The 22094-nt window shown below is 36.5% G+C and overlaps 6 protein-coding genes across 6 annotated transcripts; 3 read left to right on the top strand and 3 right to left on the bottom strand.

Annotated features, from left to right (window-relative positions):
- Positions 1–611: 611 nt before the first annotated feature.
- RO3G_06449 (uncharacterized protein) lies at positions 612–6881 on the top strand (the record flags this gene model as incomplete). Its single annotated transcript, XM_067661039.1, has 11 exons — positions 612–756; positions 892–1393; positions 1593–1675; positions 1832–1929; positions 1977–2120; positions 2172–2265; positions 2390–4274; positions 4329–5463; positions 5518–6529; positions 6614–6672; positions 6738–6881. 11 exons carry the CDS (start codon positions 612–614, stop codon positions 6879–6881), a joined length of 5301 nt encoding a protein of 1766 aa, XP_067517140.1.
- Positions 6882–7300: 419 nt separating this feature from the next.
- On the bottom strand, positions 7301–8613 carry RO3G_06448 (uncharacterized protein; the record flags this gene model as incomplete). The annotated part of the gene is made up of 5 exons (XM_067661038.1): positions 7301–7332; positions 7520–7543; positions 7696–7930; positions 7970–8018; positions 8210–8613. 5 exons carry the CDS (start codon positions 8611–8613, stop codon positions 7301–7303), a joined length of 744 nt encoding a protein of 247 aa, XP_067517139.1.
- A 2219-nt stretch (positions 8614–10832) lies between these two features.
- On the bottom strand, positions 10833–11228 carry RO3G_06447 (uncharacterized protein; the record flags this gene model as incomplete). Its single annotated transcript, XM_067661037.1, has 1 exon — positions 10833–11228. The coding sequence occupies one exon, from the start codon at positions 11226–11228 to the stop codon at positions 10833–10835; it is 396 nt and encodes a 131-aa protein (XP_067517138.1).
- Positions 11229–12532: 1304 nt separating this feature from the next.
- On the top strand, positions 12533–13087 carry RO3G_06446 (uncharacterized protein; the record flags this gene model as incomplete). The annotated part of the gene is made up of 1 exon (XM_067661036.1): positions 12533–13087. The coding sequence occupies one exon, from the start codon at positions 12533–12535 to the stop codon at positions 13085–13087; it is 555 nt and encodes a 184-aa protein (XP_067517137.1).
- A 1069-nt stretch (positions 13088–14156) lies between these two features.
- Positions 14157–15095, top strand: RO3G_06445 (uncharacterized protein; the record flags this gene model as incomplete). Its single annotated transcript, XM_067661035.1, has 1 exon — positions 14157–15095. One exon carries the CDS (start codon positions 14157–14159, stop codon positions 15093–15095), a length of 939 nt encoding a protein of 312 aa, XP_067517136.1.
- A 2425-nt stretch (positions 15096–17520) lies between these two features.
- RO3G_06444 (uncharacterized protein) lies at positions 17521–18607 on the bottom strand (the record flags this gene model as incomplete). Its single annotated transcript, XM_067661034.1, has 3 exons — positions 17521–17868; positions 17926–18543; positions 18593–18607. The coding sequence occupies 3 exons, from the start codon at positions 18605–18607 to the stop codon at positions 17521–17523; spliced, it is 981 nt and encodes a 326-aa protein (XP_067517135.1).
- Between the last annotated feature and the right edge of the window lie 3487 nt (positions 18608–22094).

Below are 22094 nucleotides of genomic sequence, written 5' to 3'. Positions count from 1 at the left end.
TCATCATATATTTAGATAGTAGCTATATTATGAAGCCTTATATTTAATTTTTAAAAAACTCTGGCATATGAAGGAATTTTATTAAACCAAGATTTTTGTTTGAAACTTTTTTGTGCGTCTTGTCAAGGAACAATCGATTAGTAAAAAGATCTAAAAAAAGATCCCTAAAGTCGAATAAGAAAACTTATTTATGCTGCCAATCTTCACACATTTCTAGTTCAGCTATACTTCATTTCTGTGCAAGGAGTTTAATGCTACACATTAACAAAATATTATAGATTGGTTTTGTAACAAAATATAAAGCTTTAAGAAAGATTTTATAGATAAAACAGCTTCTTTTTTCTTTCTTACTTTTATTTGACTTTAAAGAATCCATTAAGCAATGTATGGCAAAAGTTTGTGGACTTCTTGAATGAGTGCCAAAAAAAGGAAGAAAACGGTAAATCAGACTTGAGATAAATTTTTGTAATTATAAAAGATACAACGTTTCTTTATGTGCTTTTAAGGCCATGCCTCCTCTGTTTTCTGTTACACTAAAAATGTTTTTATTGCTTTTGTATTTTCATGCTTTTTTCTTTCTTATTGTATAAAATACTCAGTATCTTGCACATATGCATTCAACAAGTTGGGAACAATCGAATAACGGTGGAAAAAGAAAGGATACACAAATAGAAGCTTTACTTCCAAATAATAACCAGCATTCAGATTCCTTTTTCAATCGGGTTTTTGGTCATCACTCACCTGAATCCTCAAGAGGTAAGGGGTCTTGCTTTGCTTTTCCTCACTTTCTTTCTCTTTCTCTTCCTCTCCTTCCTCTCCTTTTCTTTTATTTTTCCTCTTTTTTTCTCTTACTTTTTTCTTCTAATTACTTTAATATCTTAACTTGTTTAGCCGGTTCACCTATTCCTCCACCCTTAAACCAGCAAACCCTAAAATCAGAGACAGCAGTAGAAAAATCGTCTTCGTATCAGTATTATAATTCATCTACTGATACAACACCACTTTCTGTTACAGTACCTTATCTATCAACCGCAACTATTTTAACATCAGACCTGGAAAACAGAATGCAAAGGAGGCGTTCATTTAACGGACAAACATCTGATACGAACAGCTTAAAGCCAAAGCCTGTACCAACTGCCTCAGTATCGGCCCGAGTAAGCCCAATACCATCAGGTCTGGAAGCTCAAAACAGTACAGTTCCATATCCTAGAGGAGGTACACATATTGGAGCCAATGAAGATTGCGATAGTTTGGTAAGAAGAAGTAATTCAATTGATCATGGCCAATTTCGACTGGAAGGTAAGGATGTGTTCTTGGCCCTGAGCGGAGTTTTTATATCAATTGTTCTTTATCATAGAGCATCAACCAAAGAAACGGCATTTCTTCAGACTCGGTAAAAAGAGAAGTAGGTGTAAATAAACACAGTACTTGTGGCGTATGCTATTAAATATGTTAAAATATGTAGATAATAGCAGTAATGGAACGTCATCTTCAATAACATCTACTATGACAAGTTCGACAACCGCAACTTTATCGTCTACAAATCAGACTATGCTAGCAACACGCAAAAAATCTAATGAAATCGATATTAGATATATATCAGATTTGAGCTCTGCGTCAGATGTTCAAAAACATCCTTACCAAAAGCAAAAAGATGAAAGAAAGAAATTAGCAAGTAGAAAAGGAAAATTGGATAATGGAAAGGTATTCTCCATTTATTTTTGTATATAAATACTAAAAGCTCAATTTTTGTTAGGACCAACTGTTCCAATTAAAATGCAAGTAAATAAGCAGCATATTTAGTACATTTGTTTGCTAATTTTTTTTACAGTGGACCAAAACTTTGAAACAATGGATGGTATTTTCAAGTCTGATCTTAATAAAACCGTTTCTCCAAACCCACAACTAACGGCAGATAATCTGAGCTTGGTATTAAAAAAAGTGTTTGTAGTTTTAACTTAAAAAAATATTAATAGGGGTTTGATTTTGAATCTTGGGCCCCTCCTGATAGTTGGGGTGTTCAGCCTGCTTCCATTGCTGCAAATTTGGCTTTAGATGACGATCAAGCTGAATTTGAAGATTTCCATGTTCAGAAAAAGTGGGATATTCCAAAGAGAAACGTACTTAATATTGGGCTACTTGGCTTACATATACACTTACATTTGCTATAGGCTAACATAAAAATATATCGACCTGATCAAACTTATAACACTCTCCATATCCCTTTAAATACTACAACATATGAAATATTAAAGAAATTAGCAAGTAAATTCTTTATGCCAGACATGACCAAATACAATCTAGTAATGAGGCGATATAATAATGGTAAAATTCATCTTTTTTGTAGAAGTAGTAGGCTAATATCACCTTTTTTCTTATAAAAACACAGAGCGTGTACTGGATCTAACTGAACGTCCAGTGCAAATACAAAAAATGCTTCAGGAACAAATGGGATATACTGATGATGACACTATTGATGATATTAGCTATTTAATTAGATTTCAATTGATGCCAAACGTGTCACAGCCTTTGCAGCAAGATGATAAAGAAATTGGTGAATATGTTGATCTTCAATCACGTTCATTGGCAACTATACCAATATATCTATATAAGCATGCGCCATCTTTACTATCACTTGATGTTTCTGTAAATATGCATATGGAGATTCCCCTGGATTTCATCCAAACATGCACAAATTTAAAGCAACTCTGCATAGCGAATAATGAATATAACGCAATGCCATCTTCCATCCAACATATAGCTTCTCTTAAACATTTGAATATCTCTGGAAATAGGTTACGCGACTTGGATCATGAAGGGCTAGAAAAACTGTCAGAACTACGTACATTACGTATTATAAATAACCGGCTTGAAACTATACCGTCGTACTTTGCCTCCTCTTTTCAATACTTGACTTCATTATTTATCTCCAATAATTCATTTACCAAATTTCCTCTTGTTGTATGCGAAATTAACTCTTTGGCCTACCTTGATATTAGTTTCAACAAAATTCAGAGTTTTCCTGATGAGATCGGTCAACTAGCCAATTTGGTTGGATTATTTGCTATCGCTAATAGAATTACTGGTCGATTACCTGCAAGTTTTATAAACTTGACTAAATTACAAGAACTAGATATTCGTCAAAACCTCATTACTGACCTTGATGTTGTATCTCATTTGCCAAAGCTTGAAATTCTTTTGGTTAACTATAATTCTTCAAGCATCATTAATTTCCAAATCAAAAACTTAAAGGAACTTAAAATGTACAAAAACCATCTTACCCAATTCAACCTCACAAGCTCTTCTGGTGGAAAGTCCTTAACTGAGCTCAATTTATCGAACTGCAAACTTTCGAGCTTGCCTGAAGGCTTGTTTGAAAATACATTAGGTCTCAAACGTCTTGTACTAGACAGCAATACGCTGAGTACACTTCCATCAAGTATTGGTGCCCTTCAAAAATTAACAAAGCTGTCAATTCAAAACAACTACCTTGAAGTCCTACCTAGTGAAATCGGAAAGTTGGGGAAACTCAAGGGAATAGATGCGCAAAAGAACAATTTAAAAGCATTACCAAAAGAAATATGGCTGTGTGCTTCGCTTTCAACTCTCAATTGTTCCTCCAACTTACTCGATTCCTTCCCTGAGCCTTATTCAGCTATTACTTCACCTCCTGTACCTAATAAAGTCTCTCAATCAGACTCAGCTTCTGTAATAAACAGCATGGATAATATACTAAATATGATGCCAACATCATCACTAAATGCTGATCAAGGCTCTATCAAGCATTTACATACAAGCTCTAAAAATGCCACTATGGCAGACATCATGTCTCACGCTCAATCGGAATCGTTACAGTCATACTGTTTTAATCCATCTAGTTCCTTTGGAAGCCTACGCAACCATCCGCCTCCTCTTTCGCTTTCTCTTCAGCACCTTCTCCTTGGAGATAACCGATTAACAGATGATATATGGGCTCCGCTTTCATTGTTTTCAGAGCTGAGAACACTCAATCTGTCATTCAACGACTTGTATGAAATACCAGCAGGAGGATTACGCTATCAACTTTATGAACTCTACCTCTCTGGAAACCAGTTTACTTCATTGCCTGCAGATGATATTGAAAAACTTCAATTTCTACGTGTTTTAGCTGTCAACGGAAATAAACTACAGACTCTGCCTGCTGAAATTGGAAAGCTACGAAAATTAGTAGTGTTGGATGTTGGAAATAATGTACTCAAATATAATATTGCTAATTGGCCTTACGACTGGAACTGGTAAATTCATTATCATATCAAGAGTATGCTAATTTGACTTTTTTTTTAATAAAGGAACTGGAACTTGAGCTTAAAGTATTTAAATCTTTCTGGTAACAAGCGATTAGAAATCCAAAAAACACATCCAGACCCTTTCAATCCTAAAGATAAGGACCTTTCTGATTTTAGCGCTTTGACAAAACTCCGCATGCTTGGTCTCATGGATATCACTATTTTGGGTGTTTCTATCCCTGAAGAATTCCATGATCGTCGTGTGCGAACATCGCCCTCTGAAGTGAATAGTATGTCTTATGGTATTGCTGACTGGCTAGGGCCTTCAGACCATCTCTCTACTTGGGACCTCGTGATGCCTCGTTTTCGATCGAAAGAGGATGAATGTATCTTTGCTTTATTTGATGGATCAAAACATCCCAAAGGTGGTTGCCGTTTAACAAAGCAGTTGAACGATAAAATCACGACCCATTTTACCAAAGAACTGGCTACTATCAAAAGTGAAGATACCATCGTATCTGCTATACGTCGAGCATTTTTAAGTCTTGAACAAAGCCTTGGATCACTTTCTCAAATAGACAAAGAGTCTGGGGCATCAGCTGTTGTGTGCTATATTTCGGGTACTAAGCTTTATGTTGCTAATGTGGGGGACGTACTTGCAGTAATCTCCCGAAACAACGGACAAGCATTTGAAATTACCCAAAAACATATTCCCTTAAATCCTAGCGAAGTCTCTCGTATTCGTGCTGCTGGTGGCTACGTGTCTAACTCTGGATTACTTAAGAATGAGCTTAAAGTCTCTAGGAGCTTTGGTCATTTCCATCTTATACCTGTAGTTAACTGCAATCCGTTCGTATCAACCATTGACCTATCAGAAAATGACGAATTTGTTATTATGGCTTCAAGGGGTCTTTGGGATAAAATGACATACCAAACTGCTGTAGACATTACTCGCACTGAAAAAGATGATCTTATGGCAGCGGCACAAAAATTACGCGATTTTGCTATTACATATGGTGCAAATGATAACTTGATGGTCATGGTAATCGGCGTTGGTGACATGTTTGATAAGCGTGATAAACGCTTTAGAAAGAACAACATTTGTACTGGAAGAAGCGGAACTGATGGAGTAGCGGAAGACGGAATGCTGATGAAAAGCAATAAACGGAGAGGAAAAGAAGAAGTGCCTGGCGACTCGGTAAAAATAGTATTTAGTATGTTTTTGTTTAATAATACCTTTCAATTCAACTAGACATTAGCACGCCTGGAGAGAGAGGTAGCGCCTCCTGTGAGTCAAGTGGCTTTAGTGTTCACAGATATCAAAAGCTCTACTCAATTTTGGGAAACTCAGCCAGAGAATATGAGAGCAGCCATCAAGATTCATGATGCCATTATGCGTCGAACATTGCGAAGCGTTGGCGGTTATGAAGTAAAAACAGAAGGGGACGCTTTCATGGTCTGCTTCAAAAATATCACAGCGGCTTTGTTGTGGTGTTTCACTGTTCAACTACAACTATTGAAGGCTGATTGGCCAGCTGGTATACTTAATGCAGAAGAAGGCAGGGAAATAGAAAAGGATGGTGTCATAATATATAAAGGTCTATCAGTTCGCATGGGTATCCACTGGGGTACGCCTGTATCCGAGCGTAATCCGATCACACAGCGTATGGATTACTTTGGTCCTGTAGTCAACAAGGCTAGTCGCATATGTAACGCTGCTGACGGAGGACAAATTTGTGTGTCGTCCGATGTTATTGCAGCTTTACGAAACTTTCCAAGTATGTTTAGTGATGATGCTGAGCTGGATGAAAACCTAGATAAGGACGAGGGATCGTTTCCAGTAAGCCGAGACTTACTACAACTCAAAAAGTTAGGCTTTCACGTAGTCGAGTTAGGTGAAAGACGCTTAAAGGGCCTGGAGACGCCAGAAACCTTAAGTTTAGTCTATTCAAAGCAGCTATTGGGGCGTATTGATGTTGGTGAGAGCGAAATGGTGGCGTCACTAGGGCAACCACCTCTCGATGCATCGCTATTGTCCAAGCCTTCTAAAAGTGACACTATGGCCACTGTATCTGCTATTCCTGCTCTGGATTCCTCTTCACCACCTCCAATAGATTACATAGCTGCACAATCCATTACGCGCAAGACACTTCGAACGATTGATCCTAGCTTAGTATGTGCAATGAGTAACCTTGCTATCCGTTTGGAGCGGTTAACATCTGGTCATGTCTTATCCCAAACCACAGAAGGGAGTTCTGTTCTCAGTAAGTATACCCATAAGGAATCTTTGTGCAGTAGCAGTTTTCTCGCTGTTAGCGCGGAGAACTCAGGACTAGGCTTAATTTTAGATCAGCATATTCGCGAAGAAGCAACAGATGAAGAATTGATGGTCATGATGGAGAACTGCGTAACAAGAGTAGAGGTAGAATTAACAGGATTTTTTTTTTACAATATTAACCATTACTTGTTTAGAATGCTACATCTGCTCTTTATTTACAGAGGATGGGACGTTTTGCAAATGTGTTGGAAAAACTGAGTGAAGCAATTGAAGCAGACGCCATGCATATAATGAAGGCTTTACAAATGTACGCTGAGTTAACCACAAATAAATTATAAGTGTCCTTCTCGTCTCCTTATTTGTATTTATACAATAATAGTCATAACATTATTTTAGTAAACCCCCTCTTAGTAGCTACTTTTTACAGTTTGGGAATACAGCCGCTGGCTTTGACTTTTTGAATTTTAGGAATGCATTAGCACTCTGGATAGCGTTTCTAGCTTCTTGCCTCCTTAATTTAATACAAGTATAGAAAACACCATAGTTGAAATGCTGTTGGAAAGTCTGTCTGTTTAAGGGCTCTTCAGCTTCGAAAAACTTGTCTTCTAAATGTTTATTATTGATGGTAGTATTAAAGAAAGCCCGGCATTTCTATATATCAAATGTTTTAGCTTGTGAGACCTTGCTTGGCGTACAACTGAATGCTTACGTGAAATATCTTGCAAACTGGTTTGGCTTTTTGTTTCAGCAGCATCTGCTAAACGAGAGTTACCTTGAGAACGTAAACGGCTAACAATTGAAATATATACATATATAATCTTTGGGCAATTCAGTATCAAATGAATTAATTGTATGACGTTCCGCTTCAAACTGAAGTAGGTTGGTCTGTGTAGCCGTGTATAAAAATCTTCAAGCCAAACCTTATAACCTGTGCTTCTAATGGCTTCAATGTTGAGTAGATCCAAATTATGCGTACTAAAGCGATTGCCGAAATAAGAGGCTATATACAAATTATTCGTGTGCCTTCAGGAAAAAATTATGAAATTTAAAAATAAAAATTGACTCAGGCTCAAAAAAATTCATGAACTGCACAAAAAAATCAAGAGTTGGTTATTTCTTGCTCAAGTAGAGCAAAATAAAAGGGTTGCTTACCAGTAATATAATAGACTTGAGCAGCAGAAGAAACATCATCGTGGTTTACTGGGGTCTTAAATTTGTTACTATTACTATTGATCCAGTTGGTTATGTAACCACCATAGGATGCACCCAAACCGGCAACACGCTCAGAATCGAGATAAGAGTACTTGTTAAGAACATAATCAAGACAGGTTTCTAAGTCACAGAAAGGATGAGAACCCCAATTATGACGAATTGAACCAGCAAAGACCTAATCGTAAATAGTTAAACTATGAGGGTTGATAGCAACAGCAGCATAACCAGCATCAGCAAAAATTTGAGAATTCCAGAGAGTTGACCTATAGATACACACAAATCTATAAACCCATGTTTTTTTTTCCAAAAAAGACATTAATTCACCAGTTACCATTCCAGGCACCTTGAGGATTACCATGTATCAAAAAGACAACAAGGCACTTCTTGCCCTCTTCAAAGCCAATAGACTTAAGGAACCCAGCCATGAACTTCTTGGTTTAATGCACCAATGAACCGGATATCTTTGGGATCAGAAAAGTCAATTTTTTCAAGCTTCTGTGCCGAGTCTGATCCAATAGCAAGTGGCTTTAGTTCATCTGAAGTAACATTTAACAAATGAGTTACAACTGGGTGTTTCATGGAGCTGACTCCAAAGAAAAGATTACCATATGGAAGCACGCTTAGTCCAAGAACATACTTTTCGTTAGTCAGGATCTTGACTGACTTTATCTGCAAATCAATAGTAAAGACCTTGTTATGACCTTGTTTTTCAGCAGTAACATAAAGAGTTTTTCGGTCATTGGATGAAAAAACTTCATGAGGGCTACTGTCCCAAGATTCAGCAATGATTTTTCTTTCCTTCATTTCAAGATCATAAGTTGTAATATTGTTTCTATCAGACTCATATTGAGGTTTCATTATTTAGAAATAAACCAAAAGACCTGAAGAGGTAAAGTGGGGACTGGATAAATCAGTTGGGATGTCCTTGTTAATAATAACAGTTGCCTTCTTGCCAGTTGTAGACACTGTATAGATACGAGCTAAAATTTGCCAAGCATTATTCTTAGTGTTGATCTTAGCCAAGAAAGCAATTTGAGAAGCGTCAGGAGAGATGGCACAATCACCAGCATCGTTTTGAGGGAAAAGAGGTGATTCTCAACCAGTTTTTTTATGCATATTGATAGGATTACTTTCATTCTTGTATTTCTCTCCATTGACTGCGAAATTGACAACAAATATGTCACTCTTTTTTTTCTGGCATATAGCGGTCCCAGTGTCTATATGCATGCATAAAAAGAAGGCCTAATTGTGCGCATAAAGAGAATTTTCGACAGTACCTGACCATAAACTCATCATATGCTAAAGCTGTGTTTTTCTTGTTTTCCTCAATTTACTTGTCCTTTTTCAATGTTCTTTCAAGAGTACAGCATAATTTTTTTTTGTTTCTAAAATGTTATTTTTTATTGAACTTTGAGCCACACATCGCGGAGTGATATGACTAGAACTGCAGAATAGAATGCCAAAAGCTTCTTGTCAGCATTGTATTTGACATCTCTGATGGAAATAGGGAAATTGGAAAGGCGATAGGGATCTTCCTCTCTATTGTCTAAGTCAATGACATACAATTGATCCACTTCCTCCTTTAATTCTTTATCATATTAAAAAAAAAAGCAACATGATCGTCCAAGAAGAATGGCTCGCTGTCAGAAGCATCAAAAAAAGCCTTTGTTAATTCTTCCGCTGAATTCTGCTCAATATTCAAAACGTACAAATTATGAGTTTTCTGTCATAGAAATACATTAACAACCAAATGAGAAGATAAAGAATTACACTATTTTTGCTTCGGTTATATTGTAAGCTGATTGTGCATACACTACAAAAGCACCACTAGGAGAAGTGATAGGGGACATCAGATAGTAATAACTGAATGAGGTCAGCAGGTGTGATTTTTTTTGGCCATACTGATTGCAATATTGAACAAGGAAACTCTAAAAAAGAGGAGCTTGTTTTTAAGAGCATTTTATAACAGAAAAAAGAAATCTGAGTGAACAAATGAGAAACGACTTCCAAGTTTATATATGAAAGGAAATATATTTGTGTAAAAAGAAAATCATGAAGAAAAATAAGTAGTATACAAATGCCATTCATATCTGAAACTATTCAAGATCTTTGTTTTTTTTCTTGATGTTTCTGTGGATGCTGATGTCGTAGGCATAGTGGGGACGCCAACCCGATCTAGACAGTCATAGAGCAAAGAAGCGTAATCTACAGCGGTATTTTCATCACTGAGAGAGATAATATCTAATGCTTCTTTGATGATAGTACAACAAGTCCAACAAGCGATTAGTGCAGGGAGCACAGTTGATCCAAACTGAGTAATATTCTTGCTTACTTCGGTTGTTCGGTGTCTTTTTACTCTTGAAATGTACGTTGTTGGCCGATCTAGTTCAACCATTGTGCAAGCGAGTCCAGAATGTAGAAAGTCAACTGTACGCAAAGAGGTTGCTTTTTCATCATAGTTTGCTTGTGTCAATAAGTGATCTAACATGTCTTTCAGAGTCCGAAGTAATTTGTAAAAACCTTCCTTCATTAATTTGGTCCAGTTCTGTCAGTGTTTTTCGCACCAGCTTCGCTTGCTCCAAACTCTATAGGAACAGAATGTCCATTCTCATAATTTCTGAATATAAGATCACAGCGGTGACCATATGTCATTCTTGATATAGCTTCTAATGCACTGATGGCCCTGCCTTTATTCTTTTTCTTCTTACTCGCCATGCTTGCCGACCCTCCGACAACTGCGTCCAGGTTATTGACACTATCAAAGCAGGTCTCTATCATACTCTATATGTGATGTTGATACCATGCTTCTTTGCGGTTACATTCCAGGTTTCTGCTTTCAAATTCTCGGAGTATAGAGTAATTAGAGAATATAACCCAATCATATTCAGCATTAAATGTATGATTTGCTTTGAGCGCTTTTCGAAGTTTTTTAACACTTGAGTTGTTGAATTGATTCAAGAGAAGCACGAGTTCCTTAGAAGGCTTTTGTTTTTGTTTAGCATTCTAATTTATGAACTCTTGGAGTTTTGCAATAATAAAACCATTGTAGATAACATAATTTTCATCGTATGAATCTATTATGTATGATCTACTAGGATGATCATATTTGCCTTGTAATCCAAATAAAAATAGCAATTATCGACACATTCGCCGGTCGAAAGGCGCCACTTTTTCGCAGGATCGAGCCTTTTAAGTTGCTCTTCAAAGCCAGTGTTATGCTCTTCAATAGCAATGGTAGAGGAAGCACCAGCAGTACTAACATCGCCAACCTCAGTAGTATTAACATCACCAATATCATCAACCTTAACAGCACCAATGTCATCAACATCATCAAGATTAGCATCACCAGTAGCGCCGACATCACAAAAAGATTCATCTCTTCTATTTTCTGCAATTTTAATCCAATGATGGTAGTAATCTTTGCTCTTGTATTTGGCGTTACGACAATGGTATGTTCTACTTTCTTTGACCATGCCATAGAGCGCTTCATGTTGATGTGGAAGGCAGCCTCGTCTATAAAAACGCAGTTACTCTCAAAGTCCAAATCAGTCTTCTCCCACTGCTTAACCCATTGGTATCTTTCTTCGATTTTCTGAGGGCTGCTTCGCTCAATTGAATGAAAATGTGCTCTCTTCAGACTGATCCTGCGCTTTTCTGTTACGAACTCGTGCAGAGAGCTTTTGGAAATCTTCAGATCAGCAAACTCAGTAGTCAAACTCCCCATCATTTCATCCAAAACAATGCTGGGCTTCTCCTCAACAAGACTTATGAGATAACCTTTGTGAATATCATTCAAAAGTGCTGGTCTTCCCATCTTCACAGCACTCCTTGCTCCACCCTTCTCAATATCCTCATCAAGCTCTAAGCTTTCCAAACCTTTCTTATGCCAATTGTATGCAGTGCTTGAAGGAACTTTTATCTCTGCAGCAGCACCACGAATAGACATTCTCTTCTCGTTTATGAAGTAGAAAAACCTCTCCATATCCTCTTTCTTGTACTTTCTGTACGTCTTTTTGCTATTCGCTTTTTTTTTTGAAGAAGAGAGCTCCTCCTCAGGTACTTCTTTCTTATCCTGTTGCATCTTTTTAGGAGGCTTGAGATCACTGTACTGATCGAAGTTGGTAACATCGTCCAAGGGATAGTTGATCTCATCAACTTCCATCTTCATTTCGACGAACTGAACGCCTTCTTCATCGAACATGTTTCTCATACCATCTTTTTGGATAAAAGAATTCATTTTGGTTTAAAAGTAGTTAGTTACATGGTTTAAAGAAAAGAGGTAATTCGAAAAATGTCCCAACTGTTTGTGCCAATTCAATTTTTATATTTGTTCCAAAACATTTTCGATCTGTGTTTCAATTTGATTTATTTTTATGTTCCAAAATGATTTCAATATGTGTCCTCCGAGAAGAACTCTTTCTTCAAGGTTGCGCTCACCATGCCTTACCTCTTTTCTCATTGCATTAGTCTAGATCACTATTGACAGCTCTTCTTAACCATTCGCTTCTCAACCAATCCAACAACAACAAAAAAATTATATTTATATATTATTGCATATACTTTTAACATTGAAAAACCCAAAAACAATTATCGTGACTTGATTATATTGTCACATCAATAAACTTGAGCTTTGCCTCCTTAAAAAAATGTGTCCCAATAATTTCCGGAAATAGTGTATCAAGTAAAGGTCTCATACCTGGGTATACCTATCAAACCTGGTGGACTAATAGACTATCCTGCCATGATCCAACACAATATCAATAAGGCATCTCTCACAATGAACCAACTTGCTGCTATTGGTCTCAATTCTAAAGGTTTTCCACTTTTAGCATGTCGTTTTTACAGCCAAATGGTCCGTGCTCAATTAGATGATGGCCTTGCAATTAGTCCTCTCACAACTAAACTTATCCATCAACTTGATATTTTCCAAAACCAATGTATTAGGCGTATCTTCGGTGGTCATTCTAGGTCTTCAGTTCAAGTCATGCTTCATCTGGTCAATCTCCCATCGATGCGAACTCGTGTTGCAGTCCTTCAAGCCCAGTATCTTTTTCGTAGTACTCATTTGCCTGACGATACTCTTCTTGCTCATCTGCTGCCATATATTCAATCTTCAACTAGCAGTTCTCACTGGTACAAACTGGCTAATACTCCAATGTGGAAACCTCTCTGCGGACCAATCCTTGATACTTTAGATAAAAAGAAATTTCTCTCTCTTCGCACCAAATTCTTAGCTGATCAATTTCAAAATCTATGTAATAACTCTGGTTCATCCTGTTATCTTCTACTCGCCCTACTATCCAAGTGGATCCTATCCTTTGGTTACCGATGACTTGCTCTGAACGTAGTCGTGTTCTTCGCTGGCGTCTTGGTTGGCTACCTGGTGGTAAACCTAAAGAATGCATCTTCCACCCTTATCATAACTGGAGTCGTCGACATGCTTTTGACTGTCTACAGATTCATCATCGTCTGTACTTGCCTCGCTCAATTGAATATCCAATCTCTTTCCTTCTTAATTTGCTACCATTACATAAACCTCGTCCTACTACTTCTCATAGCTGGTTTACTCTATGGCCTATCCTTTGTACGATTCTCCATGAACTGGATTTTTATTTTCATGATGAATGCCCTCCTCCTCCTGTTGATCCTGGTGTCAAGCGGTTGAATTGGTTATCCAAGTAATAGTGTGAGTCTTTTTGGTACTTGATCTGGTTTGTATTAAATTTGTGTTTCTATTTACTTTTTCTTTCTTCCTCCTCTTATATTTATTCATACTTCAAATAATTTGCTCTTTTCTTTTTCCTTTTCTTTCTCTTTTTTCCCTTCTTGTCCCCTAAGAAGGTTTTTATTCTCTTACATTCATAACTGGCTCGGGCAAAATTGCACACTTCGTTGCTACATGCTCATTGCCATAAAACTTTTTTTTCTTAAAAAAAAAATAATAAACCCAGAATTTAATAGTACCAAGTAAAGGACCAACTACTGGGGTTCTTCAAGGCTCTATCTTGTCACCGTTCTTATACTCTCTCTACATTAACGAGTTGCCCTCTCTCCTCCGCCGCCAAGCCCTTGATGCAGCTCTCACTATCAATGTTTATCAGTTCACCAAATCTATTAATTGCCTCTTGTATGCTGATGACGTTGTCCTCATTGCTGATTCTCCTGATCTTGAGGTATTACTACAACAATGTGAAGCGCACAGTCAACGCCTAGGCTACTGTTGGAACCCTAGCAAATGTGCTATCCTTGCACCTGGGTCTGATACACGCTCCTACTCTCTCTACGGCACTGTCCTTCCTCGTCAGACTTCATTCTCCTACTTGGGTATTCCTATAAGTCCTGGTGGTTATTTGAATACTAATGAACTGGCTCAAAACAATATTAATAAGGCTCTTCAGACAATGAACCAGATGTCAGCCATCGGCGTCAATCATAAAGGCTTTAACCAACTTATTTCAGTCCGCTTTTACACCCAAATAGTGCGCTCTCAACTAGAATATGGTCTCGCCATTAGTGCCGTGTCCTCCTCCAACATAACCAAGCTCGAAGTTTGTCAAACTCAGTGCATTCGATGTATCTTCGGCGGTGGCTCACGCTCATCAACCAAAGTTATGCTACATTTAACTAATCAACCGACAATGAAGGAACGTGTTCGCCGATTACAAGCTAAATTCCTTTTCAGATCCATCAATATGCCTGAAGACACTCTTCTCTCTCAGCTCTTGGACTACTTGCGCACTTCTGCTAGTCTCTCCCAGTGGTATAAGCTCTCCAAGACACCTCTGTGGCAACGCGGCTGTGCCTCACATGAAATTGATGACCTGGACTCACGTACTTTCAATGCTATTTACCGTGAATACCTAAAGGACAACCTCAACCCGTGCCGTAATGCTACCAACTCTCTACTGCTATTGGCCTGTCGATCTAAACTTGGTATTGATCCCATCCTTTGGTTACCCATGACCCACGCTGAACGCAGTCGACTGATACGCTGGCGCCTTGGCTGGCTCCCCAGTGGTGTTCCCATACCTTGTATTTATCATCCAACTGTGAAGCTCACACGATCACATGCTATCTGGTGTCTACATATGCATCGTCGTTTACAAATGCCCGCAAATGAACCTGACCCGCTGTCTTTCCTTTTGAACAAGCTACCAACCCAACGCAAAAAGCGTGGTACTTCTGCCAACATCAACCCGTCACCCTTCGCCGCTTGGACAGTTCGATGGCCTTCCATTTGTCAGATTCTGTTTGAACTCGATTACTTGCATCATGGAAAGATCCCTCCTGAAACCTCCCCTCTTGGGGTCAAGCTTGTCAAATGGCTGTGCAACAATTAATCTAGTATCTGATGATACATCTTCTTTTTCCCCTTCCCTTCTCCGTCTTTTTTCCCTTTTTGCCTATCAAAAAGCTTTTTCGCTCTATCTCCCGTTTTCTGATCTGACCCGGGCAATTCAATCCCAGAAGTGATTATGTGCTCAATTGGGTTATTTTAAATTTAAAATAAAAAGACTCTTAACCGTATCATATCAAGTAAAATGAGAATATTACTCCCCCCCCCTTTTTTTTACGTGAAATCAAGGTAAAATCAGATATTTCAATTGTTTTTTTTTTTTTTGGCGTGCGTAATATTCGAGTAAAACGTCGAATTTCAAGCGAACATTACCGACTTATTATTCTTAAATTATTTGCATCCATATATATACATCACTGTCTCGTTTCTAATACAATGGGTTTTGCCCTTCATTCCGACGTCGCAAGTGGTTTTAGGCAGCAATGTATAATAATAATAAATTTTTTTTATCTATTCTTCTTTACTTCTTTCAAAACAAGTATCTGTTCAGTTTTTTGGTGATGCAGTGGTGGATGTGGCGGAAAATTCGAAACAAACGTTTATACCATGGGCGGGAGTCATCACTTCCTCCTTCATCGTTTCGGCAACTGCTCTATTTTTGCGCATCATTCAAAGCATAGGCTTACGGGTAATGCGGTTTTCGAAAAAGGAAGTGCAATGTTGTATCCAATTGAAGCAATCTGAAGGAGTTACTTTCTAGCAGACTCAATAATCCTTTGACTAAGATTGTCATCTACAGTTAAACAGTCTCTCTTCACATCAGTCTTAAGCTTAGATAAAAACAACTAATTGGATTTAGAAATGGAGAATAAGGAGGAAGAAAGGTTGGCATATAGCCATGCTTAAGGATAGCTCCTTGAATGACAGATACTTTGTGCATGGCTGCATTATCCAAAATGATGTATCTTCCTTTCATTCTATGCCTATTCAAGGCGTCCATCACTCCTTCAATAAGCTCCAGAAAATGCTCACTACGGGTCCCAATTTTTGTAGACAGCAACTTCAGAGCTTCTTTCGCTTTTTTTCTCCTTGCTAGAAACAGCTTTTCTTTGAACAGTTTTAGGCTTGCGCAGTGTCAGGTTTACAATGTCCTTTTCACAAGTTGCTCCAATAATTGCTATGGTGGTGCTTTTGTTGTTTGGAAGCCCAATTTTGGTAGATCCACCTCTCTTTGATCTCTCAAATTTGCGTCTTATATGCATATTAAGCCCTGTTTCGTCGATAAATACACAAAAATTGTTCCAATCCATATTACCATCCGCCTTCCATTGCAGTACTTTTCTCTTCTTTGATCAATGGTTGTATCTGCATTTCTAACTTTTACCAGCTTCTTCAGCGACATCGCAGCATGCTTTGTTAAGTAATAATGCAGTACTGAGAGAGAGATATCCTTAATGTCCGGAAAAGCAGAAAGAAATGCATACTTAGCTTCCCGTCAAACAACTATAGTGTTTTTTTTTCTGATAAAAGTCTATCAGATATTCATTATGTTGGATTTTCATTTTCTTACCTTGTCCACCTTTTTGCCCCCTTCTTTATTTCTGACAATTGTCGCTCGTTGTCGTCTCTGTACAGCTTCACATAGTATTGTATAGTTCTTACAACAATACCAACAGTTAGTCCTGCTTGCCTTGGTGACATACCTTGTCCTATGACAAGGTCCGGTAATTCTTGTATTTGAGCTTGAGTATATGAGCGATAGTTGCCTCGAGTCTTTCGAATCTTTAAGTTTTCTTCGATCTTCGCTTCAGGTACTCTCACTACTATCTTTAAGTTTTCTACTTTTTAATAAGTCTGTAAGAAACTGTCAAGATCCATGAGCTGCTTCAAACCAGGTTGTTATTCTGCTTTCTTCGACTGAGGTTTGTAACTTTCCCCTGGCTGTTAGTGACGCCATTCCAAAGCTACAGTAATATACAGGTCTTGTTGTGCTTCTTCAACTTCAATAGGATCAGATCTTACTATTTCATCTGCTACGTTGAAGTAAATTAAATATTCTTCAGAGATCTTTTTCTTTTTGTGTATGAGGATTTCATTCGGATGCCGTGTTAGCTGGTCATCATAAAAAACATTTTTAATAACTGGGTTTAAACCCACGAATAAACAAACAAACAGAAAATAACCATGGAGATTGGAACTAGGGCCGCCAGATAAGAGACTAATCCAGCAGAAAGAACTTGATCACTTCGCTAAGGGACTTTGCCCAAATATTCTTCAGGGATGTTAGTAGATGAATGAAAAATATGCAAAAAAAAAAGCGAAGATGCGCAAAATTCAAAAATTGAAGTGCGTAAATTTAGTTTAAATTATTTTGGTACGCACTTGCTTGAAAATATTTATTTCTTGATTATCTGTTTTAAAACCTAGTCAGTAAAAGAAGGAAAGGCAAATAGTTTCAAATGTTTGAATTATTTACCTTCTTTATGATTAATTTTTGTTCTTTTGTTTTGTCTTTCTTCTTGTGCTGAAGACTGTATCCAAATTGAATAAATATGTTCTACAGATATGCTTTTAAAAAGAACACTACTTTCTGGTTCAGTGTACTCATTGGATGGTGTATCAGGTATATTATCTGCCTCATCTTCATCGTCAAATGATTTGGATCGAGTCGTTGATGAGCCTGGAGTACACACAGAAGAATGTTTCTGAGATATAAGCATCCATTTTATAGAATCAGATTCTTTGGAAGACATGCTTATTGATGTAGGAGCCAAGCTAAATCTTGGACTCAAAACAAGTAAATGCATAACATTATCCTATCTATCATTTAGTCTATTTCCCTTCTCCATTGCTTTATCTAATATTTAATTAACCTTCTCAATAAATTTTCTACCATAATCCGTCTGTAGCCTTTTAAGAATCTCTTTTGTTGTTAGGGATTCACTATTCTCAAACAAACGAATTACATCGTTCTCCAGCTCTTTATCGAGTGCCCATTCGTCTGCTGTATTAGGCGTATCCCCTTCCTCAGGTGATTCATTTACTATTGGACGTGACTCTTCTGTAGGTCTTAAAGCTCCACTGGGCAAGATGAACACAAAGCTTGTATGATTAATTTCAATCAACGTTCCTGTTTTTAAGACTATTGGACGATCTTTGGGACGCTTCATTACCTTATTGACAATCACACCGTTCCGACTAAAGATAATAAGTTCCCAACGGCCGCGTCGGCTACTAAAGCGAATTTCACAGTGTTTACGAGAAACAGCTTTTGTGTCATTCCCAAAATCGATATCTGGGATACTTTTACAGTTTGCACCTGAACGACCAATAATAATACTTGGCTGTGTTAAATAACTTGTCCAGTCAGATCCTGCTAATCTAGGATAAAGATGAGTGCGATCAGATAAAATGGTAGGTGTGTTGACTTTGATAGGATGTGAAGATTCTGTTATCAGGTGATAGCCTTTAAACAATTCAGAATCATTGAACTAATGAAAAACTTAATGCAGTGTTAAACGTTGTATATTTTTTTTTTACTACCGATTGAGACATATGTTAAAAGTATGAAATAAAATAAAAAATGAAGTAATATCACAAGACTTATTTTGGCCACGATTAAGTGGGAAAAATTCGTGTTAATAAACATTTCATAAAATAACTCTGAACCTTCAATGTAATCATGCATGGCCTGGTCTTGAGACATACGTCACTATAGTATAAAACTTAGCTGCAGTAGCTTATTACATTTTGCTAATCAGTTTGTGGCATTACGGCTTAGATTGAATTTAATAAGCATTTTTTAAATTTTTGAATTCCAAATAAAAAAAAACTTCTTTTTTATGTAGTTCCAACACAGCTCCATTTTTAGCTCGTCTCATTCTAAATTGACGTTCAGTATGGATAATTTCCGAGCTACCATCATGATCGCACACAACAATCTTTAAGATATCTAGTCAAATCAAAAACTATAAGTATAGACTCAAAGTATAAACTTAAATGGATAGCTTTGTAACAGCAAAATATCCGGGATATCGAACCTTAGACAGAAAAGCAATTTATGTTAACTATCATATTTTCAATCTAGCTCAATTTTCTTATTCCAATGCATACTTTTACTCGCTACACAGACGCATATGAATTCATTAAATCACAAATTGAAAATCTGAGGGATTTCCGCATGTTAGCAAGCCCACCTAATGCATCCTTGTAGAATATATTAATAGAAGCGAATTTTTACTATCATTTATAACGACCAAGTATATTTATCAAGTATGATTCATCATCTTCTATTTGTTATTCAAAATTTGAGGCAATTTATACAACATTTTTTGTGCACGAGAAGTTTATTCTGGTGCCGCCTTTGGATGTACACTGTAAGAAAGCATTTAAATATATAGAATAAAGTACAAAATTAGTGTGGTATCTGATCATTGTCTTTAAACTCTTTCCAATAAAGACTTTCCTAATATATTCTTGGAAGGAGTATAGTGTTGTAGAACAGTGTCTGATATGAAATACGGCATTCAAAAAACCAATTTTCAAATTAGTTCAAAAGAGGCTACAGCAGTAACATCCTGAATCTTTATAAATAGTGTTATATGAGCCTAGTTTCGTCTGTCTTTTTCTTGTTATGAATTTTATACAAAATCACAAAAGAAAAGATTGGTTGCCGTACCTAAACTAATCCCAGTTGACTTCACTCCGGCCTCCAATATGATACATGCTCTCTGAGCCACGCTTTATTTTAAGTATATTATTACATAAATACGAATTTAACATTTTGTAAGTTTTTAGAGCCCTACCTGCTTAAAAAATCGCCTTTTATAACTTTTAGTACGACCAAAAGGGCCACTAGACTTTTTTTAGATATTGTATACCTTCCATATATGTCGAGTAACTTTTTGTAAAAAAATATAATGTTTAAATAAAGAACCATTTTCAACAGGAATTTACTGAAACTTGCACCAAAGGTTATTGATATCATGAGAAGTACTTATGCTTAATTTGAACTTAATCCAAGGACCTCAAAAATTCACTCGGCATATATGGAAGGTATACAATGTCTATATTTGTCGAGTAAATAAAAAGAATGTCCTGCCAAAGCGTCATTTTTCGCTGAAATTACCTGAGATTTATACAAAGGCTTACTGATATCATATTGAGTATATATGCAAAGTTTCGATTCGATCAAAAGACTTCAAAAATCACTCGACAAAGATGGAAGGCTTGTAACACTTTTAATTTTCATCCAGTAAAATTCAAGGCGTAGCTCAATAAGGTGCCACATGACGTATGGCAATTTCCAGAAAACTATACCTAGTGGAAACAGCCATTAAAAGAGACGTATATATCGAAATAAAAAGAAAATGTTAAGAAACTGTACATACGTAATGTTATCTGTGATTGCTACTCTTTTAGTATACGCTGTTAGCTATAGTTCAAGAACAGATTTTTCTTATAATATACAACTTTGAGGAATATGAGAATATTTAAAAGACTATAAACAAGTACATTTTTTTTTTCATATAAAGCTATGTTCATAAACCCATAAACACAAACAGGAGCGTATATAAGCTGAAATAGGTAAACTATTAAGCTTGCGCATATGATTAACTGCAAGTTTCGGCTAACTTCATCTCAAGTGACTATGGCTGCCATTATACAATATAATGCAAAATGTAAACCAAGCTAAGAAAATAAAGGGTATAACTAAAAGTCATCTAACAGAGAAGAGAGGACAACTACTAAAGCACCGCAGCAGACATATTGCACGTATGTTCAAAAAGCTTTGAATGTAAAATTATACGTACATGGCACTATTATAAATCTTTTCTAACTTGTAGTAACTAAAAACGAATGGAGCATTAATGTAGAATTAAAAGAAAGAAAACCACTGCTTATGAGTAGTATACTTAATAAAAGGGTATATCTTTAAGCTTTTTCATGCATTTTTTAGTAAAGCTGTTGTGCTCCAAAGATAATCATTGTATAGCAATCAAGCATTATTAACAATTAATAGTGTGAGTATATGGAAATGTAGACTTATTAATATGTATGTATATCTACCAAAATAGACTGGTGATTGAGAAGCAAGTGCTTATATTAAATTATGTAAAGATCTGCATAAGGCAGTGGGCATTTCGCCATCCGCATAATACATATATTAATATCTACGCTGTGAAAAGTATATAAACTCTGGACATATATTATTAAATAAAATCATATATAATTTTGGGTCCTATTGAAATCTCCATTTTTATTTTTGTGAACAAAACAAAAGCAAAAACTTAATGCTTGTTTAGGAAAGGGGGGTTTTAGGTAAAAGCAGTATAACAACAAAGATAAAGAAATACTGTTAGAACTTGGTATCTCTTTATTAAGTTTAGATAACTAAGATTGAATATATGATAAAAAAATAATTCTACATGTAAAAAGTGAGAGTATTTATAGATATGATACGGATAAAGAATTAGGACAGATTTATGATCAATTCGACAGAATAGATGATTACTATTTTCAATTATTAGTTTAGCCTGTTCCTAGCTTGTATTGTCAATTATGCTATTGGGATGGTTTCAGATAACTCTGGATGTAGGACTATTTAGAAGACGGTACGGATGAATATAAAATCCTCTAGTTCCGTGATTGGATATTACGGCTAATAATAATATCTCAGTTAGGATAAAGGTTTACATGACTTAATGATGATCCGGTAAGTAATTGTCATTCCTTATTCAACATGCTCATATCATCAATAAACTATATTACAACCACGCCATACATTTGACTGTGTGAAGTTAATATGAATAAAGCTTAATATAAAAATCTAATCAAGGTCTTTTATTGATCTGTGTTGGGAATAATGTTATAAATGATTCCAAGTTATGTCAACATACTATTCAGGATCATATCCGATTCCTTTTACTAAAATAAAGTGACTATAATCTTATGTATCCTTAACAGTGACTGAGAAAAAAAAAGCTGCTGTATCTTAGATTGTTTAAATCGCTCTCTGTATACTTATACATTGTGTCTAAAT

The sequence above is a fragment of the Rhizopus delemar genome, genomic scaffold (assembly GCF_000149305.1).
Source record: "Rhizopus delemar RA 99-880 supercont3.4 genomic scaffold, whole genome shotgun sequence".
Lineage (NCBI taxonomy): Eukaryota > Fungi > Mucoromycota > Mucoromycetes > Mucorales > Rhizopodaceae > Rhizopus > Rhizopus delemar.
Note: the sequence above shows the minus strand (reverse complement) of the source record. Positions and strands in the feature narration are given on the sequence as shown.